At 45.5% G+C, this 27,735-nt stretch overlaps 1 protein-coding gene across 3 annotated transcripts; it reads left to right on the top strand.

Annotated features, from left to right (window-relative positions):
• The first annotated feature begins 1,631 nt into the window (after positions 1-1,631).
• Positions 1,632-27,481, top strand: SLC2A2 (solute carrier family 2 member 2). Of its 3 annotated transcripts, none has more exons than XM_083739606.1 (11): positions 1,632-1,652; positions 13,992-14,087; positions 14,683-14,858; positions 16,593-16,717; positions 17,927-18,042; positions 18,982-19,144; positions 21,659-21,849; positions 22,120-22,224; positions 24,331-24,432; positions 25,497-25,700; positions 27,169-27,481. In XM_083739606.1, exons 1-11 carry the CDS (start codon positions 1,647-1,649, stop codon positions 27,370-27,372), a joined length of 1,488 nt encoding a protein of 495 aa, XP_083595732.1. In that variant the 5' UTR covers positions 1,632-1,646; the 3' UTR covers positions 27,373-27,481. The 3 variants fall into 3 exon arrangements, with proteins under 3 accessions (XP_083595732.1, XP_083595731.1, XP_083595733.1); XM_083739605.1 differs by lacking the exon at positions 1,632-1,652 and adding an exon at positions 5,735-5,902; XM_083739607.1 differs by lacking the exon at positions 1,632-1,652 and adding an exon at positions 10,277-10,368.
• Positions 27,482-27,735: the final 254 nt, after the last annotated feature.

Here is a 27,735-nt window from a genome sequence, read left to right as displayed (position 1 = left end):
GCAGTTTTCCCAAGCCGAGGTTCGTAGCATTTCTAGATAGCTCAGTTGGCTAGCGTGTGGTGCTGATAATGCGAAGTTCGCAGGTTCGATCCCCTTACAGGGGTTGGACTAGATGATCCCCAGGTCTCTTCTAGCTCTACAATACCATGATTCTATGCAGGATGCATTTTGAGAGACATATTCTTAATTACCCTGGCCATAATACCTTACTAACTCTGCACTCCAGCAGTTTTTGAAATACAGTGCTATTTTGATTGGATCAATATCTCTTTGTGTAAGATGATACCCGCTTTTTGGACTTGTTAGCCAGTTCTTAGCTACACATGCAGTTGTATTCCGTTCAGTCCGGTTAGGAGTTCTGTATAAGCTGAATGCCTGCATACTGCAAAGGTCTGGCTGGGTAACAAATTATCAGTTTATTAATATAGAACCATCTTCCCTGGCATGTCCTCCTCAATGCAGAACCTTTTCTGTTGTGGAGACCCCTTATGTTCCTGCCAGCTTATGTTGACTTGTCATTTAACCATAGATGCCCCCTCCTAGGGACCAAGGGGTTTTCACACACCCCCAATAAAATATTTGAGGGGGCCAGTTGATTGGCATAGTCATTCAAATGATGTGCAGGCACCGCATCATATGCGCGATTTTGCCGGCGGGGCTGACCTGCCCCACCCCATATTTTATTCACATTGGCACCCCACATTTAATGTGTCCTTTGGTTAATTGTGGGACGTGGGTGGCGCTGTAGGTTAAACCACAGAGCCTAGGACTTGCCAATCAGAAGGTTGGCGGTTCGAATCCCTGCGACGGGGTGAGCGCCCGTTGCTCGGTCCCAGCTCCTGCCAACCTAGCAGTTTGAAAGCACGTCAAAGTGCAAGTAGATAAATAGGTACTGCTCCGGCGGGAAGGTAAACGATGTTTCCGTGCGCTGCTCTAGTTCTCCAGAAGCGGCTTAGTCATGCTGCCCACATGACCCGGAAGCCGTACGCCAGCTCCCTCGGCCAATAAAGCGAGATGAGTGCCACAACCCCAGAGTCGGTCACGACGGGACCTAATGATCAGGGGTCCCTTTACCTTTACCTTGGTTAATTGTGGCAGTCATGAGCCACTTTCGGTGTTCCTTGTGAAGAGAAAAACAGAATCTGCGTGCTTTGAAATAAAGAACCCGCCTTGTCTCTCTAATTCCTTGTCTCTGAATGAATGTCTAGCATGTGACACACTCGCAAGTGAGCATTCCAGCCCACTTAGGTGGGCTTATCGATGTGCAGTCCCCGTGCCCTTTGCACTTTTCCTATTTTAACAGCCAGGGAAAAGAAGGTAAACACTAAGGAGTGCTTGGGTTTTTCATTAACATTCAAGTTGATTAATTCTATCCTCCCTGGCCACAAATAAGCTTTCCCCACAGCCCTCCCCACATCGCCTCTTTCCAAGTTTCCCTCCTCCTCCTCCTCCCCCTGAGGGGTTATAAACGTCCTAAGAATGGCTATCTTTACACAGTTCTCTATGTGACAAGCTCAAGTCAAGGTGAGGGGGGCCATTCTGTTGCATGCCTTCCTTTTGGCAAGTGACTACCCCGAGCTTTTCTGGGTTACGTGGATCAGTCGAAGAAGACGGAGGTGATGGGAAAGAAACCGAAGGACGGACTAATGAAGGTAACACTGATTTCAAGATCGCGCAAGGGCTGGTAGCTCAGTGGTAGAGCATCTCTGCATCTCCAGGTATGCCTACGAGATCTTTGCCTGGCACCCTAGAGAGCCTCTGTCAGTCAGTGTAGACAGTACTTAGCAACATGGACCAATGTTCTGACTCGGTATAGGACAGCTCCCTATGTCCCTATGATACTTCCAGATGGGAATTCATGTCTCCCGTATCTGAATTAGCTAATGACACCTTTATTGTGGAAGAAATGGCAAATAATGAAAACAGGAAGAAGAGGGGAAAGGTGGTTTTTGTAACTGCAAGGGGAAATGTCAAGAATAGCGAGGAATCTCTGTTTTTGTCACTTAAGATTGAAAGCTACAAAACAGAGGAAATCACGCATTGTATCTTATTCCGAATCTCTCATGGATAAATCATGCTGTCAATAGATTTTACACAAAGGGCTGCTCTGGTGAATTTGATGCATATCAAGCATACTCTTTTCATGACAACTTTTTTTCATTCTGCTTTGCACGTTTCCTCTGTTTAGCAAATATGAAACGTGATGTTTGTTTGGTTGAGCCAGTCAACAACATTCTAAACACTTCCATTTTGTAGAGAAATAGTTAACTGCATCAGCCCACTTGCTTCTTCGATTGGATTGAATATGTTCCCTCTCAATCAACAGCCTTCAGTCTAGATCCTAGAATTGTGTAGTGGAAGAGAGTCAATATTTTTTATTATTCTTGTTATTACTATGACCCACCTTCCACCAACAGGTCCTAGGGCGGGCCACAACAATTTTAAAACTACAGAAGTTAAAACACATTACGTTCGCAGGAATAGGGTGGACCCTGAGAGACCCTGAGAGAGCCAGTGTGGTGTAGTGGTTAAGAGAGATGGAGTCGTAATCTGGTGAACCAGGTTCGCTTCCCCGCTCCTCCACATGCAGCTGCTGGGTGACCTTGGGCCAGTCCCACTTCTTTGAAGTCTCTCAGCCCCACTCACCTCACAGAGTGTTTGTTGTGGGGGAGGAAGGGAAAGGAGAATGTTAACCGCTTTGAGACTCCTTCGGGTAGTGATAAAGCGGGATATCAAATCCAAACTCTTCTTCTTCCTGAAAACACATCTTGGGTGCCGAAGGCCAGGATAAAGATTTCAGCCAACAACCCCAAACCACATGTGATGCAGAGCTGGAGAACTTGTGGCCCTCGAGATGTTGTTGGACTACAACTCCCATCAGCCTTGCTCACTGGCTGTGCTGGCTGAGCCTGATAGGAGTTGTAGTCCTATGACGTCTCGAACTATGACATGTTCCTCAGCTCTGTGTTACAGCTATAACTGGTTCCCCCAGACATTTTTTGTTTTTACTTCAAAGTAGATGCAAGTCGCTCAGAACTTGACTGGGTGTCTTTTTTTCTTTCTTTTTTTTTAAATATAAAATCATAGCTTTAATGCAGGTATTTTTTTTAACAACATAGTTTGACAATTGCTAAAATATGTTACTTGTACTTTATTTGTATTTTTTATTTTTTTCAAATGCTTTTTATTGAGATTTAAGAACACCAACACCAACCAACAAAAACATCAAGTCTTATTACATATATTCTACTTTATGCTCCATAGAGCCATTGACTTCCGTCCTTCTTGACTGGGTGTCTTTTATGTTTGCCTTAATGTCTTATTTATTTATTCATTTATTTACATTTACACCCCATGTTTCTGCAAAGGAGCTCAAGGTGGCATACGTGGTGCTAACTTCCTCCCTGTTTTATCCTCACAACAGCCCCGTGAGGTAGATTAGGCTGAGAGACTGTGACTGGCCCAAAATTACTCGGTGAGTTTCCTGGCTGAGCGGGGGTTTAGAAGTCCTGTCTCCCAAGTCCTCTCCCAGAATTCTAACTTATCTATGCCACACTGGCTGTCAGATTTTCTCAATCTTAACCCCCTCTGAATTGATATTAGTCCCACAATGGGGGATATAACGGGTGGTATTCAATTAAGTTGTACTTAGGGTAGAGTCACTGAAATTAATAGACCTAACTTGGTCAGTGCTCATTCCTTTCAGTGGTTCTACTCTGAATAAACTTAGTTGACTACAACCCAATATATTTCTTTCCTTGTGTGACTAATGGCAGCTTTTGTGGGCTGGCTCTACAGCAGTTTTTCCCAAATGTGGGTCTCCAGCTGTTTTTGGACTACAAATCCCATCACCCCTAGCTAGCAGGACCAGTGGTCAGGGATGATGGGAACTGTAGTCCAGCTGGAGACCTACATCTCTTCTGCTCTACCAGGGAAACGGTACAGTGATGAAGCGATAACACCCTCTATCCCAGAGCCGTTGCTTCGATCAACTCTTTATTGGGGTGGGGGGCATCCAGTCATGGCTCTCCTGCTTGGGGGAAGGGGGGGACTTCCAGCCCATATGCTCAGTTAAACCCACCTGCTTGACACCTGACATTATGCACACCTGACCTAAGTAGTGGGGCAGGTGATTGTAGGGTCTTCAAAGCACAGCACAGGGCTCATTGCAAGGACTGAGGATCAGCTGAGGTCAATGGCTTGTATTCAAAGGGCTTCCTTTTGCACTTTAGATACAACCTGCTTTCTCTGCAGAAAGGGAAATACTCTACTTTTACGAGCATTTCCAGCTGCACAGAAAAATCAATCAGCTGATTGTTTGTTACAGGGAAGCCCTTTGAAGGCACGTTTTCAGTGCCTTCAAAGCGTGCCTTCAAAGAAAATTGCCAAAACTTCAGCAGTTACCGTGACCCAATGTGAACTTTGGCAGGTGTCAGTCAGCTGGTGCCGTCATGACATCAGGTGATTGATAGGCGGGGTGGCGCCACCCACCTGTCTGCTGGGTAGATGTGGGAGGTAACATATAGTTTGACCCTTGGGGCTGGTTCGCATGATCTGATTTTTCTGTTTTTACTATTTCCAAGATAATTTATTTTTTTTTAAAGCGCAAATCATCACATACAAATTTGAGCCAATAAAGATATTACGGGCAGTGATTCCCAAGCTTCTGGCGAGGTCACAAGTCTCAACTCAATCTTGAAGAAGAGGTGACCTGCCATGTAAGTTTAATTCAGAGTACAGCCATTGAAATTAATGAAATGAAGTTGGGAATCTTCATTAATTTCATTGGGTGTACTCAGAATAAACTCGAGTTGAATTGTACCCAAATTGTATTGTGCCTTTCTGCTCTGACTTGGCGATTCATAAGGATGCATAACTCCTGAGAGTCAGTGCGGGAGGTTGTCTACAGCAGTTTTCATGCTCTGTTGTCGTGAAATGCACCTCAAGACATTGTGTGTGTGTGTGTGTGTGTCTGTGTGTGCGCGCGCACACACTCACACACACACACAAAGGATTTCTGGGCAGACATTTGTTGGGAGCAGGGGACGTATTTTGTGTTCTCATTTTGTAATTTTATGCTATGAACCGCCCTGTGATCGTCGGATGGAGAGCGGTATACAAATTTAATAAATAATAAGAAATGATGGTGATGGTGATGATGTAGATGGTACTGCAGGATCTGCTGCTGCTCTTAATCTGGACCTTCCTGTGCACTTGTTTTGCAGCCCAGTATTATCTGCCCCAGAGTCTGTCAAGACTGGCCCGTACGGGCAGGGGTACCTTTACCTTTACCTAATATCTGCCCCACTTGTTTCTTTGTAAGTGAGGGAAAAGGCTACATCCATGCTAAGGCTACAGTCCTATGCAGACTTTTCTTGGAGTAAGCACCATTGAACACAATGCAGGTTACTTCCAAGTAAATGTGCATACCGTTTACTGAATTTTATGAACTCACTGTTTTACTCTGGTTGGAACTGTATGTTTAGTGTTTGTTTTTAATGGAATTGTACATTGGTTATTAAAATGAGGTGGCCTGAGAAAGTTATAGTCCTGAAAAGAGCTTAGAAATACCTGAGGGGTGTTTTTTCTTGGGGGGGGTTCTTCTTCACCCTGGGGGGGAAAAACCCAATTTTTAAATAATAATTATTATTATTATTATTATTATTATTATTATTATTATTATTATACTAATAATAATAATAATAATATTTGAGGGCAATATGGGGCTGTTCCTGGTATGCAGGACAGTTGGAAGATGGGTAACTGTTCCTTCCTCTTATGGAACCTTGGAAAGTATTATTTTGTGATGAAAGAGGCAGAGAATTCTCAGCTCTTGCCAATCTGTAGTTGCCGTGATTCCGTTGGGAATCCTCCCAACAGTGGAAGGATGGCCGTTTCACAGGTATAAAACTTTAATTGATTTGTAGTATAGCTAGAACCTTCTCAATTTCATTTTTATCTCTTGTGATATGTGCTTTCTGGAAATGGATTTTTGCTGTGCTAACTAAAAGATATTCAACCACTCTCTCCCATCCTCTCAGGCTGAATTGTCTCCCTGAACTCTATTTGTGATGGCCTGTAGAGTTATGAGATTCTGCAGTAGTGGCTGGTGGGGTTGGTGGGTCAGCAGCCCTCACCTGGCCTCCTGACAGTGGATTCGCTACAGCTTACCAGGAGGGAGATGAGGAGGGACAATGTGGCAGGAAGGCCAGGGTAGTCCAAATGCCCCAACAGGCACACCTGTCTGGGTCCACTGGTGCGTTTGAACCATGCCAATGTCCCCACCCTCTTGCCTCTCCCCGTCTTCATTCTGGTATGCACCAGTGGCTCAGCTGTTGAGAGGTCAGGTTAGCTAGCAACAGGGCTGCCTTCAGATGTCTTCTAAAAGTCAGATAGTTGTTTATTTCCTTGACAACTGATGGAAGGGCATTCCACAAGGCGGGCGCTACTGCTGAGAAGGCCCTCTGCCTGGTTCCCTGTAACCTTTCTTTTCGCAGTGAGGGAACCATCAGAAGGCCCTCGGAGCTGGACCTCAGTGTCCCAGCTGAACAATGGGGGTGGAGATGCTCCTTCAGGTATACTGGGCCGAGGCTGTTTAGGGCTTTAAAGGTCAGCACCAACCCTTTGAATTGTGCTCAGAAACGTACTGGGAGCCAGTGTAGGTCTTTCAAGACTGGTGTTATGTGGTCTCGGCAGCCGCTCCCAGTCACCAGTCTTGCTAATTGTAGTTTCTGGGTCACCTTCAAAGGTAGCCCCATGTAGAGTGCATTGCAGTAGTCCAAGTGAGAGATAACTAGAGCATGCACCACTCTGGCGAGACAGTCTGCAGGCAGGTGGGGTCTCAGCCTGCATAACAGATGGAGCTGGTAGACAGCTGCCCTGGACACAGAAATGATCTGCACCTCCATGGACAGCTGTGAATCCCAAATGACTCCCAGGCTGCGCACCTGGTCCTTCAGGGGCACAGTTACCCCATTCAGGACCAGGGAGTCCTCCACACGCACCCACCCACCCCCTGTCCCCCCAAAACAGTACAGATTGTGTATACCTCCCCTCCTTTAAAAGCTGCATGCAGACTTGGACACATAATCATATTGTGGAGCTGGGAAACTGGACAGTAATTGTCACTATTGTGGGAAGAGACGCCATGATGTAAGATGGGGAGCCTGTGACCCTCCAGATGTCGTTGAACTACAGCTCCCATCATCTGTGGCCATTGGCTGTGCTGGCTGAGGCTGATGGGAGTTGTAGTCTTGTAACATCTGGAGAGACGCAGCTTCCCCAGCTTTGTGTTGGAGCCACGGCTGGATCACTAGACATTTTTGTGGCTGTCCTGTGCTGAGAACTTGACTGGCTCAGTGAATAACTATGGGAGGTGGGGTCTTTTGTGCTTTCCTCAGCGTCCAATCTTAATCCCCTCTAAATTGCTATTAGTATCACGGGGAAAGGGGATAATATATTTTTTCCTCATGGAACTAATAGTCGCTTTGTGGAGTATTTGGACTGGGAAGGAGCGAGTTCCATAATTTGACTATGCATTGTGTGAAGAAGTACAATCTTTTATCTGTCCCCAATCTTCCAACAGTCAGCTTCTTTGAATATCCAAGAGTTCTAATGTTGTGAGGGAGATAGAGAGTGTCTTTTGTTGTTAAGTGTTTTTGAAGCCTTTCTCTCCCCACCTCCAGCCAATCAGCATTTGTCATTCCAGTTATGAAAACCAAACCATCCTCAAACCAAGCCTGTGACACCCACCCACCCACCATACACAGAGTTTTAGAGAGGTCTGGTTTTCTTATTTTGAGTGTCTGGGCTGATGTGTTTATCTACATGATGGTGTATGTTGGGGACTGGTGCATAGTAGAACAGGAGGGCATCCGTGAGCTGTGGGGCATGTCAGCAAAATGGAGGCAAAAAGGAACAAAATAAACATTGACACAGATGCAAGCCAAAAATCTTGTTTCCCTCCTTTTGTGTGGCTTCCCACACGCTCTTCCTTTTACAGCCACGTTTTTCTTTCTCTCACTGGGCAAAGATGTCCAGATTCAGTTTCTACCCTATACTCCTTTTTCCAGTCTGGACTGGAATGTCTCCACATTTCCACATCAGTTTGTGAATTTGGTTTTTCAGTCCTCACGGAAATTTATCAGTATTTCAGTGCAATTTACGCATTTTTGCAATGCAATTTCCTCCTAGCATAATACCCGTTTGCATATTATTTTCATTCATATATGCACTTACATGCACATGTAACACTAGTATATGTATTTTTGTACACATTACTTGATTAGAGAGCTGCACTGCAAAATCAGGAGAACTCTTTGGAAGGAGGGCTGTGTTTCAGTTTGCATTTTGTTTCAGAAAGTGTGTGTCAGATAAAATACAGTGGAACCTTGGAAGCTGAATGCCTTTGAACACAAACGTTTCGGCTCCCAAATGATCAAAACCCAGAAGTGATTGCTCTGCTTTTTGAACGATTTTCGGAAGCCGAATGTCTGGCATGGCTTCCCCAGCTTCTGATTGGCTGCAGGACGCTCCTTCAGCCAATTGGAAGCCGTGCCTTGGTTTTCTAACTGTTCCGGGACTCAAACGGACTCCTGGAACAGATTAAATTTGATAACCAAGGTACGACTGTAACCCTTAAATGCAACTGAATCAGATTTCACCCCATGTTTAGAGGTCATTAAAGGATAGCATTTTTGTTTTTGTCTTTCCATTTATTACTATTGAATTATGGCTGACTGTGGAAATTTCTGCCTCAAGGGATAAAACAACTGATCTGGTACTGGGTCCCATTACGGACGTTGATTTGTGTGAGATGGGGTCACAAGTTGCACCTCTATCTCTGACAACAAAATGTCTTGGGCTAGTTTGGGGGTGGATCTACACACAGGGGAAAAACGCTATAAATAAGTTAGCAATTCGATCGTTATACAAAAGGAGTAGACCCTATGGGAAATTGTGTATAAAAATTTCCTGCCCTCTGGTGCCCTCTGGTGTTACATGTTTATAGCGCATTCAAATTGTTGTTTCTTTACTAATGTAGCTTGAGTCCCTGGTGGTGTGGTTTGGTCATCCACAAGGATACATGCATCATGGAGGGGGATCAGTGCAGGATGTTACCTCTAACAAGTTGGGCTGGCAGTCTTGGAACGCACCTCAAGACATTGCACCTGTGTGTTGTGGGGGGCAGGGGGCAAAGGTGTTTGATTTTGATTTGCAAAGTTCCTGTAAAGGTTTCTTAGCAGATGCTGGTTGGAGGCAGATGTTGCCATTAATCTGGACCTGCCTGTGTACTTTGCTTCAGCACCCCAGTAATATCTGCACAGCCTGTATCTTCATAAGTGAGCAAAAATCACTATACCCAGGCTAAGGGAACTGCCCTCTTCAGACTTGTCTGGGAGTAGTCCCGTTGAACACAGTGGGGATTACTTTTAGTAAATGTGCATAGTCTTGCACTACATGCGGTGAATTGAATTTTAAGACCTGGGGTTTTTTTTGTGATTGGAACTTTATGTTTTGCAGAGTTGCTGCGACGCTTTCTGGGCAGAAGCTGGTTGGGGATGGGAACAATATTGCAGGGGCTGGTGTTGCTTTTAATCTGGACCTCCCTATGTGCTTGTTTCTGGACCTCAATAAAATGTGCCCAACCTGCATCTTCGTGAGCAAAGATTACTATACCCACCCTAAGGCTACAGACGTTTCTGAGAAATAAGCTCCACTGAGCACAACGGGGTTACGTCTGAGTAAATGTGCATGAGATTTGTTGGATTTTATGAACAGGTTGTTTTATTGTGATTGGAATTGTATGTTTCAGCCTTTGTTTTTAATGGAATAGTATATTGGTTATTAAATTGCCACTTGTCTAGTTTTAATTTTAATTTGTTTGAATTAATTGTAGGATGTCTCTTAATTTACTGGTCGCTTGTTTTTATGCATTGTCTTACTTGTATGATATTAGCCGCTCTGAGCCTGGCTTTGGCTGGGGAGGGCGGGATGTAAATAAAATTTGTTGTTGCTGCTGTTGTTGTTGTTGTTAATTTGTCTAGGGAAGGCTGCAGTTTTGAAAGGGGCTTTAAAAACACCTGGGTTCTTCTCCCTTCATTTTTGAGGAAGGCACTTCTGGAGACCCAAGGAGGGAATCAAAAAAATAAATAAAACCCCAAATCTCACTTGAAAATAAATGGATTAGGGGCTGTTCCTGGTAAACAGAACAGAGGGAAGATGCACAGTTGTTCCCTCGCGTCATGGAACCTTGGAGAGTATTGCTCTGTGATGCAGCAGGCAGAGAATTCTCAGCCCTTAACAGTCCGTAGTTGCCATGTTTCTGTTGGGAGGCCTCCCAACGGTCGAAGGATGGCCGTTTCACAGGTATAAAAAATAATAATATTGATTTTTAGTATAGTTAGAGCCTTCTCAAGCTAATCTCTTGTAATATATGCCTTCTGGAAATTGATCCCCCCCCCCCCCCGTGCTAAGTAAAATATATTCGACCTTTCTCTCTTCTCAGGCTGGATTGTGTGCCTGAACTCTGTCCATAATGGCCAGTAGAGTTATGAGTTTCAGCGACACTCACCTGACCTCCTGTCAGCTGAGTCGCTCGCTGCTACTTACTGGGAGGGAGAAAAGGGGGAGATGGCAATTTAGCAGTGAAGGCGGTGAAGGTCCTGTGTGAGTGTCTAGAGGCGGTTGGAGGATGGATGGCGGCTAACAGATTGAGGTTGAATCCTGACAAGAGAGAAGTACTGTTTTGGGAGGACAGGGGGCGGGTGGGTGTGGAGGACTCCCTGGTCCTGAATGGTAACTGTGCCCCTGAAGGACTAGGTGCGCAGCCTGGGAGTCATTTTGTACTCACAGCTGTCCATGGAGGCGCAAGTCAATTCTGTGTCCAGGGCAGCTGTTTACCAGCTCCATCTGGTACGCAGACTGAGACCCTACCTGCCTGCGGACTGTCTTGCAAGAGTAGTACATGCTCTGGTTATCTCCCACATGGACTACTGCAATGCGCTCTATGTGGGGCTACCTTTGAAGGTGACCCGGAAACTACAACTAATCCAGAATGCAGCAGCTACACTGGTGACTGGGAGTGGCCGTTGAGACCACATAACACCAGTCTTGAAAGACCTACATTGGCTCCCAGTACGTTTCCGAGCACAATTCAAAGTGTTGGTGTTGACCTTTAAAGCCCTAAATGGCCTCAGCCCAGTATACCTGAAGGAGCGTCTCCACCCCCATCGTTCGACACTGGGATCCAGTGCCGAGGGCCTTCTGGCGGTTCCCTCACTGCGAGAAGTGAGATTACAGGGAACCGGGCAGAGGGCCTTGTCGGTAGTGGTGCCTGCCCTGTGGAACACCCTCCCATCAGATGTCAAGGAAATAAACAACTACCTGACTTTTAGAAGACATCTGAAGGCAGCCCTCTTTCAGGAAGTTTTTAATGTCTGATGTTTTATTGTATTTTTAATATTTTGTTAGAAGCCTCCCAGAGTGTCTGGGGAAACCCAGCCAGATGGGCGGAGTATAAATAATAAATTGTTGTTGTTGCTGCTGCTGTTGTTGTTGTTACAGCAGGGAGGCCAGTGTGGTGCAAATACATCAGCAGGAGTGTCAGATTCGCTCTGCCTTGGCATTTGTTCCATGCATGGGCAGCGAATGTCACAAAGTAGTGAGCAAACGTCGTTTACCAGCAGTCTACTTATGTTGCAAGAGTTCTAGAGATCTGAGAGCTTGTTCATTGTTTTGCGAAATCTTTCCAGGGTATGGGCTGTCACTACCCTTTTGGGTTCACATCCAGGCCCAAAATTAAACCACAGTTTCTCAGTTTGGATGAAAGGAGGTGAAACCCTGGCTATGACACGTGACAGAAGTAAGAGGGAAGAAGGAGTAGCTCAAAGTCAGGGCCAGCCCAATATATTTTGGCACTTGAGGCCAAACTACAAAATGGCGCCCCCTCCCTGCCAGGGAAGAAGGGGTGAGTGAAGATTAACATCAGGAACAAGGGCTGCTAAAGTTCTACATCAGGATCGGCCGCCCCTCTGGCTCCTGATGCCTGAGGTGGATGGCTCACTTTGCCTCCTGGGTGGGCCGGTCCTCCTCAAAGTGGCATACATGGTTCTCCCCTGCCTCATTTACTGCCCACAACAGCCCTGTGAGGTAGGCTAGGCTGAGAGGCAGTGACTGGTTACCCAGTGAGTTTCATGGCCAAGTCTCTCAGGTCCTACTCCCAACAATCCAATGACTACATCACACTGGCTCTCCTATGAAGTCATATAATGAGCCTGCCATTTCTCAGGCTCATTATATATGTCGCATCCAGCTATGGAATAAGTGCGGGTTATTGAGATCATATATGTGAGGTGGTTTGAACATTTTAAAAATATGCTTTATAAATGGGATCATTTGTTTGTTCATTCCCTTTGATTTACAAATCGCATCCCATGAAACATATCGAAGCAAATTAGCTATGAAAGCATCAGCAACAGAAACATATATGAAAATAATTACATAACACAAACAGAATTTCAAATCCAGTGCAGACTGGGATAGGAGAATCTCCACTTTAAAAAGGCTTTACAGTGGTACCTTGGGTTAAGTACTTAATTTGTTCCGGAGGTCCATTCTTAACCTGAAACTGTTCTTAACCTGAAGCACCACTTTAGCTAATGGGGCCTCCCGCTGCTGCTGCGCCGCCGGAACACGATATCTGTTCTCATCCTGAAGTAAAGTTCTTAACCTGAGGTACTATTTTTGGGTTAGTGGAGTCTGTAACCTGAGGCGTATGTAACCTGAAGCATATGTAACCCGAGGTACCACTGTATTTACCTTTCAGCTAACAATTCTGGTATGTTGATATACTGATATTCAGGTCATTTGTAAACATGTTAAACATAGTGGGGGGAGTGGCACAGCCCTGCCATGGTCAGTAAATCTGCCCCACTATGAGGTGACCTAAGAACATAATCTTCTTTTTGCCCCCCACCCTACCTATGTGTTCACTGAAGAGGGCTAGAGGAGCAAAGTAAATAGGGGTGCTCTTTCAGCGGGATACTGACTCAAACCGTCACGTTAGCATGCCGCCAACTGCTGCATCTGGTTTTATTAACCCACAATTTGGCATATCATTGCGGCCATGTGAATTTTCCCTTTAGCCAAACCACACATTTGGAACAGGAAGGAATTGCTTCAGGTTTCACAGCAGTGAAAGGTCAATGTGATGCTCAGTTTGTAGCAAGCAGGAAACTCGGATTTGCTAACCACCACATATCATTAATGCCAATAGCATCATGGCAATGCTTAACCCTCGTGCTCGCCTTATTGTTGGAGATGTTGACTCCTGTCTGTTTTCAGGTGCTTTGTTCCAGGGCTGGGAAATGGTCCTCCAGCCGTTGTTAGACAATGGCCCCCATCATCTCTGACCACTGACTGTGCTGGCAAGAGGCTGATGGGAGTTGTAGTCCAATGCAACGCCACAGGTCCACCAGCTCTGCTTTCCTCGTACTGCCTTTTATGGTTTTTAGATTGACTAAAAATGAAACGGGACGCGGGTGGCGCTGTGGCTTAAACCACAGAGCCTAGGACTTGCCGATCAGAAGGTCGGCGGTTCGAATCCCTGTGACGGGGTGAGCTCCCGTTGCTTGGTCCCAGCTCCTGCCAACCTAGCAGTTCGAAAGCACATCAAAGTGCAAGTAGATAAATAGGTATCGCTCTGGCGAGAAGGTAAACGGCGTTTCAGGGTGCTGCTCTGGTTCGCCAGAAGCAGCTTAGTCATGCTGGCCACATGACCCGGAAGCTGTACACCGGCTCCCTCAGCCAATAAAGCGAGATGAGCGCCGCAACCCCAGAGTTGACCATGACTGGACCTAATGGTCAGGGGTCCCTTTACCTTTACCTAAAAATAAAAGGTTGGAATATAATGCATGCCAGATCTAGTCCTCAATCCAGAAACTTAAGGATAAAAAGTGACGCTGTGCCTTCATTTGTTACCCCATTCCTAGGATGTCACAGGGACCCTGTTTTTAGCCGTCTTCTCTGCAGTCCTTGGCTTTTTCCAATATGGGTACTGCATTGGAGTCATCAATGCTCCACAACAGGTGAGTAAATGTGCTTATTCTTTTGTTTTGATTTGGTTTGCCATATTTGATCATTGGTCCTGTGTGTATCAGAGAGGCAGGCCTGGCTGCAGTTTCCTGGTGAGTCTACACTTGGTGCCAGCCAAATCCAGCTTTAACATCACATGAATAGCCCCTAGGATCCCAAAGGATCGATCTGAGGGCAGTGTAGGGCCAACGAAATTACTAATATACTTTTGTCATCTATCTATTAATTAGATAAAGTTAGGGGGTGTACAAAGGTTAGTATCAAATGTCCAATGTCTTTTTATCCAATATAAAAGCTAATCTAAATAAAAACACAAGCCAAAAGGAAGAAGAAGAAGAAAAGAAAGGAACGTAGGAAAAAGGAAAGACAAAAAAATGAGAGAACTTCTTTCTTTGTCTGTCAGCTATATGTAGAAAGTTGTTCAAAACATCCACTCCAAACTAACACCCAACAATTCCATTTTGTGTAAACCAATATTTTCTTCAGTTCTTGAACCCAGACATTGTAAGCTCATTTTCTTTTTCCTGCAAAAAGTCTATAAGAAGTTTTGGATCTTTAGTAAATATTGCGCTTTTATCATGATTATAGATCATCATGCTCCACTACGGTAAAGTGCTGAATATTGCATCCTCTGGAAACGGGACAGATGACATCCTTAAAAACCCCACCGTCATGATGCTCTGGTCCACCTCTGTTTCTGTATTTGCTGTGGGTGGGATGATTTCCTCCTTCACTGTTGGCTGGATTGGTGAAAAGATGCCAAGGTGAGAAATTCTGGTTTCACAAGCGGCCAGGAAAAAGGGGAAACAAAACTTACGCAACATGGGCTGTGGAGAGGGTTCTCACTGGCATGTGAGGGAACCTCATTGATACTCAAATCAAAACCAAGTACTCATGCAGGCAGCGGTTTTTTTCAGCCGGAACTTTCCGGAACTCAGTTCTGGCACCTCTCAGGTGGACACCATTACCGTTCTAAGGGAGGTGTTTGTGGTGAGTTCTGGCACCTCTTTTTCTAGAAAAATAGCACTGTGTGCAGGCCTATGGTAATAAAACCCACAGGATCAATAAAATGCTTCTATTAAGAGCAGAATAACACAGAATTGTGTTCCACAGACTTACCTAGGGTGAAACAACACACTATGAGCAACACGGGGAGGGGGAATGGAATCCTGGTTTCAGGTTTTCATTCTCTCCCTCCATAATGTGAAGTAACATGTGTTCCTTGTAGTGATGTCTTATGTATATTTTATTTATTTACAGAACAATTAGCTATTTATCCATTCACTTATTAGAAGTTTATGTGCTGTATTCACTTCTGGGAGAAATCTCAAATGGTAAAAATAAAATAATTCAAATTCAAATTTAGAAACCAGAGCCAAACAGACAAGACGGCCAAATTAACACCGAAACCAGCAAAAGATGGTCAGAAAGAAACAGGCAAATAGATGTATCTGTAACGTCCAGTGGTATGCACTTAATTTCACACAAAGGGGCACAGGAAGTTGCCTTATTGCAGAGTCAGACTAAATGCTCCATCTAACTCAGTACTGTCTGCTCTGGCGGGCAGCTGCTCTCCAGGTTCCCTACTTGGATATGGTGGGGATTGAGCCAAGGACATGCAAAGCAGATGCTGAGAGGTTATTCCACAGGGTAGGTGCAGCTATTGAGTCCACATTTACAGCCTGGCCTCCCCTGAAGATTGCAGTGACCTGGGACAACTTTTGGGGACATAGCCCGCCATCATAAAAATAAGGCAATATATGCATTGTGTCTTTCCTTCTACCTCCACCAGTGATAACCACCTGGCCAGAAATCTAGATCAGTGGCACGGCACAGAACATTATAACACCATAGCATGGGGTTAATGCCCCAAGGGATGTGGGTGGCGCTGTGGCTTAAACCACAGAGCCTAGGACTTGCCAATCAGAGGGTCAGCGGTTCGAATCCCCATGACGGGGTGAGCTCCCGTTGCTCAGTCCCAGCTCCTGCCAACCTAGCAGTTCGAAAGCACATCAAAGCGCAAGTAGATAAATAAGTACCGCTCCGGCGGGAAGGTAAACGGCGTTTCTGTGCGCTGCTCTGGTTTGCCAGAAGCGGCTTAGTCATGCTGGCCACATGACCCGGAAGCTGTACGCCGGCTCCCTCGGCCAATAAAGCGAGATGAGCGCCGCAACCCCAGAGTTGGCCACAACTGGACCTAATGGTCAGGGGTCCCTTTACCTTTATGGGGTTAATGTCAGTGCATTTTACAGAAGAAACAGGGGAGTTCTCAACATTAGAACGGCATGTTTCAATGGCATCCTACATTCAGGGGTTAAAATGTCCAGTGTCCATATTGTCTCACAGTCAGGGCCTCTAGCTGACCTCTAGCTTTCGATCTGCTATGGAAGGATCTCACATTGTGTGGATACTCTCAAATCACCAGTGGGCAAATGTGGCTGAACTTGGCTCTTTCTTTTGCACCAACGTTGACTCCTTGCTTCCCTTCCTCACTGCAGAGTTAGAGCAATGCTGCTGGTAAACATTTTTGCAATCTCTGGGAATCTCTTTTTGGCCATTGCGAAATTTGGCCCCTCCCACATTTTCATCATCATTGGAAGAGTACTGACTGGGCTGCATGGTGGTAAGTCAAGGCGGGCTCCAAACAGGGGGTTACTTCTCTCTGAGTTTCCCTGGTGGTTTGCTTGGAGACGGGGTCAGCATGCAAAGTCGCAGGAAATGGAGAATCAGAGGGAAGGGGAAGGGAAAGAAGCCCTGATCTTTTGGGAATATGGTCTCCATCTGCTGTTGGCGCCACCAATTCATGTTATCCAAGCACTAATTCAATTCCTTAAGACAGTGGTTTTTAACCAGTGTGCTGTGGGACCCTGGGGTGTCTTGAATGATGGTCAGGGTTGCCACGGGCAACACCGGCCTCTGTCCATCTTTCCTTCCCTCCCTCTTCTGATGCCCTCTTGTGTCACTGCCTCCTGAAGGCATGCACAGCTCACCAAGTGAATGGTGCCTCTGGGGCTGGCCAGGGGGTGCTTCCTAGGCCCCTATGGGGCCGTGTGAGGACGGACCTCTCTTTTGGGGCAGAGGGGGCAGCTCAGAGATCAGGGGCAGCAGCTGTGGCTGCCCAGAGGACTCCCAAGGAGAGGGGAGAAGGGAGGAGGCTGAGGGCACACTCCACAAGGGGGAGAGGCTGCGAGCTCTGCAGGCAAGGGGTGACAATACTGGGCTCCTGGGCCCCACAAGGGTGCCGCAGAATGAAGGTAGTTGGTCAAGGGACCTGTGGACTCAAAAAGGTTGAAAACCTCTGCCTTAAGACCTTTTCTTAAGACAGCAGGGAAACTTATTCCTCTGGTTAGTAAGTCGGAATATTTGTTCCAAACATTCTAAAACGATATTTGGAATTTGTTTTTATAAACACTTGATTAGGTTAACTACAATAGCAATCTTGTGATGTTCTTGGGTGTTTTCTTTTCTTTCTTTCTTTCTTTCTTTCTTTCTTTCTTTCTTTCTTTCTTTCTTTCTTTCTCTCTCTCTCTCTCTCTCTCTCTCTCTTCCACACACACAATTTTTAATGTCTTATTTTATTTTGTGCACTTACAATGATGTGTGTGTGTGTCACTTTTTATCTTTCAATAAAAGAATATATATTTTTTTTAAGTTGGCATGATTTAGCCTTCCTCAACCTGGTGCCTTCTAGATATTTTGGGCAGCAGCTCCCGTCAGCCCTTGACCATCAGCCTTGCTGTCTGGGCCTGAGGGAGGTTGTGGTCTGGAAGATCTGGAGCGCACCAGAAGCAGGATGGATTAGATGGTTGATTCATCTGCATGTTTTGCCCAGGGCTCTCCTCCGGACTTGTTCCACTGTATGTTGGAGAGATTGCCCCTGTCGCTCTTCGAGGGGCTCTGGGATCAATGAACCAGCTTGCTGTCGTTATCGGCATCCTCATCAGCCAGGTATGTACCAAACGAACAGAGGACAAATTGATCATGGAACACATTTTTGTTTGTGCAAGTCAAGTGCTAAATGGGACAGCCATAAGCCCCTTAATGAGACGGTGATGAGGATGATTAAAATTTATATACTGCCCTATATCCATAGATCTCAGGGCGGTTCACAAAACATTGTTGAATTTGTAGATTTCATTCATAGTGTGGGGTCTCAGAGGACCCAACAATAGTTCTGAGGGTGGTTCCCAACATTAAAAAAATTAAAAAACACAAAATACATCATAAGAACAAAAGCAAACTTTTCTCCATCTTTTAGTTCTTTGTTTTATCTGATGTTTCAGATCTGATCTGGCTCTTACCATTACGTGCAAGATTCTAAAGCAAACCTGAAAGCACAAACAGCTGCCTATGTCACCAGGTCTTAGGGCTGGGGGTTATATTGGCTTTTCCAGACTCAGGGATGAAACCCTTCTTTGCAATGCTACTGAGATCACAGAAATTGCTGCCGGCTAGATCTGTGATAAGATGGTTCATACATTATCTTTCTCCATGTGATTGCACGGCAGGACAGCACGGGAGCCCTTTTTGCCGTGTGCAGAACTGACGCTTAATTTACAAAGCTCCGCCAAGGGCAAATCTGTATTGCTGAACCATTCCCATGATGCAGCAAGGTTTTCTAAGAGAGCCATTTTGCTCACAGGACAAAATAGGTGCCTAAGATTTAATACCAAGAAGGTTGTTGATTTGATTTTTTTTCCATGAGGGGGCGCTCTAGGGCTTGCTGGTCCAAAGTTCTGAACATAAGAGATATTTCATTTGAAGAATATCTCAAAACAATTCTAAGTAAATGATACATTCATCATAAGTAAGTATTGCACTTAAATAACTCTTTTCCTTATTTCAAAAAAGCAGCAACGAAAAACACTGGTCCATTTCCCCCCTTAGGTTCTTGGCCTGGATGTCTTGCTAGGAAAAGATTCTACCTGGCCATTGCTCCTCGCTCTCTCAGGCATTGCTGCCGTGCTCCAGATTTTCCTGCTCTTTGGTTGCCCAGAGAGCCCTCGGTACTTGTACATTAAAGCTTCAAAACAAGAGGAAGCCAAAAAAAGTAAGGTTATCTCCAGGGGATACTTTTCTCTGCCAGTCCACACCAGTCCCCTGGTCCTCACGTCTCACTGGCACATTGTGAACCATTTCAGGGATGGGGTGGCGATGGCAATTTATTTCCCCACTAAGATGGGGCCTGGCTTTGTTGAGAAAGGGAGGGAGAGCAAGCTGCTGTCTACTGTGTTTCCTCTAGCCCTACGTGGCAAGGTTGGGCATCAGGGTTGCCAATTTGAATAAAATGGGGGGGCAGATAAGCCTCACCCCACATAATCAATGACAAGATGTGGGGCGCACACACCATTTGAATGAATGAATTATTATTATTAAAGACATCTGAAGGCAGCCCTGTTCAGGGAGGCTTTTAATGTTTGATGTATTACTGTATTTTAATATTTGGTTGGAAGCTGCCCAGAGTGGCTGGGGAAGCCCAGCCAGATGGGCGGGGCATAAATAATAAATTATTATTATTATTATTATTATTATTATTATTATTATTATTATTAGCAATGCCCATCAACTTGGAGGGGTGGCCCCCTCAAATATTTTATTGGAGGGCAAAGGTACTTCAACCCCTAGGAGTTGGCTCCTATGTTGGGTATCGAATCTGAGACCTTCAACATGCAAAGCAGAAGTTCCACAGCTGAATTATGGTCCTTAACTTTATGAGGCTTCACTCTTCTCACAATAAGTCGGGGGCTGGATTCGGGAGCTGGGAGGAAACAGACAGTACTCTGGGAATTAACTGGTATGTGCAAAACATGGCTGGTGGGGTTGGGTAAGAGCAGCAGAAGAGTAACAGGAGGCAATAACACGGGAAATGCCATAGACTTCTTCCAAGGTATGAACACCAAATATTATATTCTACAGGGTCCGACCATTTATTGAAACCAGAGGTTTCCAGCATGGCCCTTCAGATGACTCCCAACTTCCATCAACTCTAACCCCTGGTTATGCTGGCTGGGTCTGATGGGAGTTGGACGCCATGTTGGCTACTCCTGGTCTACACTGATGGGCAGAACTTCTATAGGGTGTTGGGCTGAGGTTCTTCAATCCTTTAATGGAGATGTTACTAGGAGTAGCACCTTCAGTATTTAAGGAAGTACTGTTATCACTGCACTACAGCCCTGTCATTGAATTCTACTCAATATTGAGCCAGAGCAGAACTCCAATGTATAGTTAGCAGAGTAAAAACTTAAACACGTTGCAGGATTCCCAAAAAAATAGACCAGAGGCGATTAATATTTCATCCAGCAGAGCTACTGCTACTGAAGGCAAATGAGCATAATGGTCATAAATCTGTCTGTAAGAGATCCAGTTGCAGCAGACTTAACTTGAATTTACAATAACTTATAATAACGCTATGTACAGAACATCACACCAGAAGGAAAAGAGATAGAAAGAGACAGTGAAACCCAGGCTCCTTCTGGCCTTACTTTTATAGTCAGCATGACTTTCACTGAAGAGATAACAGAACCAGTTTAAGCTAGTTGCACTCAGCTTCTCTGAAGGTATAACCCAAACATCATGAACCTTCTGCTTGTTTCTTTCACACAGAGAATCTTCCAGAGCCCTCTTGAATTATTTAGAGTAGGAAAGATCTCTACACATCAGATCAGTACTTTCTGCACTAAGAAATGCAGACTGACAAATCCTTCCCTGCTTTCTGTAATTACGAAGGTGCAAAGCATCATTTATTCCAGACTAGTCTATCCTCATGCTGACACTTCTATGTTTCTATGGATTAAATGGGGAAGAGACAGCTGAGGCATTGAAAGTCTTCTCTTGAAGACAGGGTTGCAGTAGAAGCTGGTTCATTAGGGGCACTGCTGCATTGACCTCAGTCTGCACTCAGCCAGCCTTCTATCTTACATCCAGAGGGTGACATGGGCTGCCAGCTTCCTCCCCCTTAGAGTCTCAGTGCTGTCACTGCAGAATTCAGTAGGGAGGAGCATGGGGAGAGAACCAGAATTAAGAGTGGTAGACTCGTAATCTGGTGAACTGGGTTCGCGTCTCCGCTCCTCCACATGCAGCTGCTGGGTGACCTTGGGCTAGTCACACTTCTCTGAAGTCTCTCAGCCTCACTCACCTCACAGAGTGTTTGTTGTGGGGGAGGAAGGGAAAGGAGATTGTTAGCTGCTTTAAGACTCCTTCATGTAATGATAAAGCGGGATATCAAATCCAAACTTTTTTTCTTCTTCATCAGTCATTGGTTCTGGCTCCATCTACACATAAGACTCTCTGCTTTCAACCCTACCACTCCCAACGGGTATCAGCCCCAATGGCCGCGAATGGCTGCAGAAACTGCGTAGTCCTCACAAGTCCTTTAGAACCTATTGAATATTTGTTACAAATAGGCTCATGAAACGTCACATGTCTTCTCAGATAGTTTCCCAGAAGGGTGGCCGTGTTGGTCTGTTGTGGACAACACTTCTGTCCTGCAGCACCATACTGGTAATTTTACTTCCATGGGCCATTTCTCATCAAGATGGAACCCACAATCCCTTTCCTTCCCTAGGCTTGCAACGGCTGAGAGGAGAAAACTACTGCCCTGACAAAGAGCTTGAGGAGATGGAGAAAGAGAAGGAAGAAGCCTCCAAAGAGAAGCCTGTCTCCATTTGGCAGCTCATCACCTCCCCTCTCTACAGGCAGCCATTCCTGGTGGCCATCGGGGTCCATATCGCCCAGCAGTTTTCGGGAATTAATGCTGTGAGTTCACCTAGTGATGGATCCTGGCAACTCAAGATATTTAAGCAGATAATCAAACAGCGCTGTAGCTTTGGTGCAAGTTTGTGAGAGATCTTGCTCTTGGTCTCAATAGATTGTCAATATGCATTATTGTAGATACAGCAGAAAACTAATTTTGTGCCGCTGACACCCTGGAACGCTAGGGAAATGCTTTCCATGTTGATTTGTCTAGCGCAGTGAGAGGAGAGCCATTGGTGCCTCTAAACCGTTTACTCCTTTCTGCTTTGTTAGATTTTCTACTACTCCACCGATATTTTTAACACCGCCCGCGTCAGCCAGCCTGTTTATGCGACCATAGGCGTGGGATTTGTGAACACCGTCTTCACTGTTGTCGCCGTAAGTTTTGCCCAGCTGTAATTACTGAATTACCTGTGCGATTCTTTTTCAAATAGTTACATGAGGGGTAATACCATATTCTGTCACTAGGTGGGGTTATAGTGCACAACTGGCACCATTTTGTCAGTGCAACAATGGTGTGCTGCTTTTTGCCTAACAAAAATGAACCTCTTACTGGCTTTTAAAAATAAATGTAGTGCATAGTGTTGGGAGGGTAAGGGTCTCAGCTCAGACCTAGAACATTGGCAAATATCCAGGAATGTCTAGATTTTAGAGCATGCAAGGAATGTTTGGGAGGAAGCACTTCCTCAGTATATGAAGATGGGACATTGTCCAGCTGGCCTTACCTGCCTTAGTCAGACCATTGTTCCCTCTAGCTCTGTATTACACTGACTGGCAGGAGCTCTCCATACCTTCAGGCAGCAGTTTTTTCCAGGCTTACCTGGAGATGCCAGAAATCGAACCTAGAACGTTCTGCATGCAAAGTGTGTGAAGGCAGGACAATGACTGCAATCCTGAGCACTGACACAACCTTTGCTGAAATCAGTAGGCACTGCGTCTGCCTTAACCTGGTTAGGATGGGGCTATGAAGAGAAGCAAGGAAAAAACCCAACTTTTAAACCAAATTGATAGAAAGGTTCTCAGGTAGTATAAAAACAAAACTATTCTGTTCAGTTAGTTGGGCAGCGGTCGATCAACCTATGGTGCCCATGGCAACATTTTTAAAATCCTGTCTTTCATTTGACGTCTGAGATAGATGCCCTGCACGACTTCCCTCTCTGCTTGTGTTTGCTCTTTTCTTCTTTTGACCGTGAGACTTTAAATATTACCTGACATTTATCAAAAAGTCAACAGTAGGTGATCCAGATCAACAGGCCTGCTAGACATAATAACCACTTGCTTGGACCTTGTCCACCAAAGTAGCAGAAAGAGCAATCCGAACAAAGTGTACTGGGGCACCAAGCCAGCTGGAAGGCTAGAAAAGGGATATGCGTACAGATATACCGTCCCGTGTTGTCAGAAAGGGATGCAGCTCAGTGGCAGAGCAACTGCAGAAGGTCCTAAGTTCAATCTCCAGCTTCTTCATGTAGGGCTGGGAATGATCCCTGCCTGAAACTGTAGAATAGAGATGCAGGAGGATTTCATTTCAGTTTGCATTTGGGCGAACCTACGTAATTCACACTTTCTGAAACAATACACAGCCATCCTTTGAAATCAGCATTTCTCTTAGGATGGATCTACACACAGGGGAAAAAAACCAATGCTATAAATAAGTGAGAAATTAAATCATTATAACAAAAAAAAAACACTATGGAAAATTGCTTAGAATTTTCTTTGCTCTTTGGCGCCATCTGGTGTTGCATGTTTATAATGCATTCAAAACGCTGTTTCTTGACTAATGAAGCTGAGTTCTTAGTTTAGTAGTGCTGTTCTCCAGACAAGTAATACGTACAAAAATGCACATACCAGGGCAAAATGTTTGTAGAAATGCATATATTAGTTAAAATGTTAACATGCATAATATTTGCATACAAAAATGTGTATATTGGGATAAATTTGAGGAACCAAAATCAACAGTCGGCCACCTTTACCCTGGGCAGCTGTTGGCAGTCACTGTAGAAAATAAGGTGCTAGATCAGGTTTAGGGGAACTTTGACCCTCCAGATGTTCTTGAAGTACAACTCCCATAATCTCTGGCCATAAGCCGTGCTAGTTGGTTCCCCACACCCAAGCTATATGGACCAATGATCAGATTTCAGTATACATGACCTTCCCATATTCCTATGCATACTCCCCAATCCTGCGACTGGTCAGATCTTTAGGATGAGAGCAATCACGGGAGACTTAAGGGTGCCTCTAGACAGGGGTTAAATATACCAAGTGGGTCATTCAGATGAAACACTGCTCAAACCCACTTAAGATGCACCAGCACCACCGATGTGATTGGATAAGGGAAAGGATTCTTCCCACCGGTGATTGGCTGCAAATTCAGGTTTTGTTTGGGGACAGTGTGGACACAGGCCTGCGAGGAGCTGAGTCTGGTTGCCAATTTAAAGTCAAAACGATGATGGGCTAACCGAACATTTGCCGTTCTACACCCAACAGGTTTTCCTGGTGGAGAAAGCAGGGAGGCGTTCGCTCTTCATAGCTGGCCTTGCTGGCATGATGGTGTGCGCAACAACCATGACTATTGGGCTTGTCCTGCAGGTAAGGCTCCCCTTTGCAAGGGTCCTCAGAGGTGACACTGCCAGCTGAGTTTGAACATCCAGTAGCACAAGTGTGGGAAGCCTTTGGGCCTACGGATGTTGCTCAACTACAACTCCCATAATCCCTGGCCATTGGCCACACATTGGCCTCATGCCTACAATAAATCACACCTGTCGTCCACTTTCAATTGTTGTTTGAGGGGGTAATACCGTTTTCTGCCAGTTGGTGGAGCCATCGTTGCATTTGCACTTCTTGGTGTTTGAGGGCTTTAGACATTCTCTAGGCGGGGAAAAAGCAAACAGTAAGAATATTAGCCAAAGGTAGGTGCCGGGACTGAGGCCCACAGTGGGGCTTCACCATGCTCTTGAGGACTATGCCTACTGTATTTTGGCTGTCTGTCCCTCCATTAATGTCAGGGGATGCCTTACTAGAAAAATTTACCAATAAACTGAAACTGACACAAGGACAAATAGAAGAAGATGGCTTCACCCCGGTATGGCTCCCCCTTATCACATAAACAGCCCAACAAGACAATGACAAAAATCCACCAAGAACCATACAAATCAATATGGCTAACCTGTTCCAAAACACACACAAACCCCACTCACACATGAAAACAAAGACCACCACAGCCAACCACAAATGAACAGCCACACCCTAGGCCAACCCCAACCTCTCTCACCAGGAACACAAGTGAACAGCAGAGAACCTGCACAAGCGACGCTGACACCAAACCCCACATATATTAAGTAAAACAGAAACATCGCCACCCCACCCCACCCCCACCCATCTCCCCCCCTTCACCTCTTTCCCCCTTTTCTTCCTAATGCCTCAACAAATGAAACCGATTTGTAAAAAATGTTACATGGGAAAAAATACAAGAGAGAGACATTGCACACACTTTTGTAAATCAAGAAAATCTTTAATAAAAATACATGTTAAAAAAATTTAATGTCAGGGGACTTGTCTACTGACAGCGACTGAAGACAGATGCATTAAGACAGAGACCCAGGGAATGTTCCTCTAATGCTGTTAACATGGTTCTGCTTTGCTTTGCTTTTTAGCCCAAAATTGAATGGATGAGCTACATCAGCCTGATTTCCGTCTTCCTCTTTGTCAGTTTCTTTGAGATCGGGCCAGGACCAATTCCCTGGTTTATTGTGGCCGAGCTATTCAGCCAAGGCCCCCGCCCAGCTGCCGTCGCAATGGCCGGCTTCAGTAACTGGTTCACCAACTTCTGCATCGGAATGTTCTTCCCATATGTCGCTGTAAGGAAACTGCGTTGTGATGGAGACAGCCGAACAAGATTTTTCTTTCTTTTATTTTTTTAAAGGGGGGGTCCATACATTTAGAATTCAAAGTAGGCAACAGAACAGGCTGCCAATCTAGAGTGACAAATGGGAGGGGTTGGGAATAAATTTCCAGGCTTTGCAGTGATATCCCATGGATCCCTTCTGCACTGATGCTGCAAGGGCGCGCAGAGAATGGCCAATATGTTGACAAAAATTTCATAGGCTAATAAAGAGGGGCGCCATGACCAATGCTAGCGGATGACAAGGCTCAGACCAGTACCTGGCTTGGGGACCCATCACTGTTCCACTGTCTTCCCTGGGTCTTCAGGAAGTCCTGGACAGATCAGACAAAGTGTGAACTAATTCTGGCCCAGCTGGACACTGTGTGGTGGGCAACTGGCAGCCCATGAGCCAGATATGGCCCATGGGGGCCTCCTAATCATCCCCAGTGCCCTCTCCTTGCTTTGGCCCCTGTGTGGGCTTTAAGCTTGAAAAAGACCACCATAAGAGGCTCCCTCCCCCAGTCTAAATTTCTTTGGGTTCCCAGGACCCCACAGAAGCCCCAAGCCAGCCCTGAAGAGAGTTGCACTGCTTGCTTGCTTGCCATGCACTCGCTTGATCAGCATGCAGGCGTTGCTCCTCATCGTTCTCAGAGAGAGGCGCTGGCTCAAGTTGATTTTGTCCATCCTAAGTGGGTGAACTCAAGAAATCACTTAACTTGGGTTCGTCTCCCAAGCTCCCTTCATGGTTCAAGCATGACAAAACTGGAGGGTTTCCATCCCTGTTGTTCAATCCTCGCTTGCAAAGGAAGTACAGGGTCCTAGGATGATAAGTGTTTCCAGTACAGAGGACAAGGGTATATATAACCTTCCATCTATGGTGTAAGAAGTTATGAAAAGCCTACCTCACAAGGTTGTAGTGAGTATAAAAGGAGGAAATGAATCACGCGCACCGACCTTGGAGGAAAGACAGAATATAAATATGATCAGCAGCTGTGGAAGGAAATAAGCGTAACTGATCTGAGTGGGGTTTGAAACCGACTCCAGAGAGCTTCTGATTCCAGCAGAGTTTGCACTTAGCAGTGCTGATCACAGCCAAATCAAGGTCCACTTTGGGCAGGGATTTTGCACCAGTTGGGAGTGCCCATGTGAAACCGATCCGATGGGTCTTGCATTCAGTGCCTAATTTGAAAGGGGCCAAACCCAAGAAGCCCTTGCAAAAGAACAATTGAGAGTGCTTTTAATGCATTCAGTTGTTTGCTTACAGATGCATCCTTACCTACCCTGCATCTGATGTCATGTATGATGTCCATTTTGGGACAAGTCTTAGAGAAATACATATTCTGCAGTTGAAGAAAGGCAGGTTGTCTTGGCTGATCAACGTTGCTGGCAACGTGGGGGAGAGAATGCTAACTGGTCTTCTCTTTCTCTCTTGCCCATCACAGAACATCTGCGGACCATATGTGTTTCTGATCTTTGCCGGCCTGCTCGTCCTCTTCATTGTGTTTATTTATTACAAAGTGCCAGAAACCAAAGGCAAGTCCTTTGAGGAAATTGCCGAAGAGTTCCGTCGCCGAGGCAAAGGCGGGGGCCAAGGGCCCAGAACAGCCACTGAAATGGAGCGTTTGGGAGGCACCTCCGAGGCATAGTGCCTATCCCTGCAAGAAGGAAGAACGAAAAGAACATGCTGCCGGGATACATTCTGGAGGAAGCATTTATTTAAAACGTAAAAAAAAAAAAAATGGGAAGTGATCTTGATAGGTTGAGTCTGTTCTGTGGTTTTGGCTGGATGTCTTTTGCAGAGCTGTGTCTGTTTCTCCCGCTACTTTAGGAGTTCGTTTAATGCAGAGTTGCAAAGTCTCAAAAGCTGTTGTGCAAAAGAGGCAGAGGAGGTGGCTAGGCAGGGATCCAGGAGCAGGGATCTGTGCCCCAGTCAATTTGTTATGTGGCTGGTGCTGGGTTCCCCCGGAGAACCAGAAAGTAAAGATGGCGGAGGAACTCAATTCATTTCT

The sequence above is a fragment of the Podarcis gaigeae genome, assembly GCF_964106915.1.
Source record: "Podarcis gaigeae genome assembly, chromosome: 5".
In the NCBI taxonomy this organism is placed as follows: Eukaryota; Metazoa; Chordata; class Lepidosauria; order Squamata; family Lacertidae; genus Podarcis; species Podarcis gaigeae.
This window is presented reverse-complemented; position numbering and strand designations above follow the sequence as displayed.

Bases quoted from the DNA above. Each gene is read 5' to 3' on its own strand.
- SLC2A2 (XM_083739605.1), top strand. From the start codon at position 5,738: ATGCAGGACAGTTGGAAGATGGGTAACTGTTCCTTCCTCTTATGGAAC. The intron at 14,088-14,682 runs GTGAGTAAATGT...TCATGATTATAG, and splicing joins TCATCAATGCTCCACAACAG to ATCATCATGCTCCACTACGG. The intron at 24,433-25,496 runs GTAAGGCTCCCC...TTTGCTTTTTAG, and splicing joins CTATTGGGCTTGTCCTGCAG to CCCAAAATTGAATGGATGAG.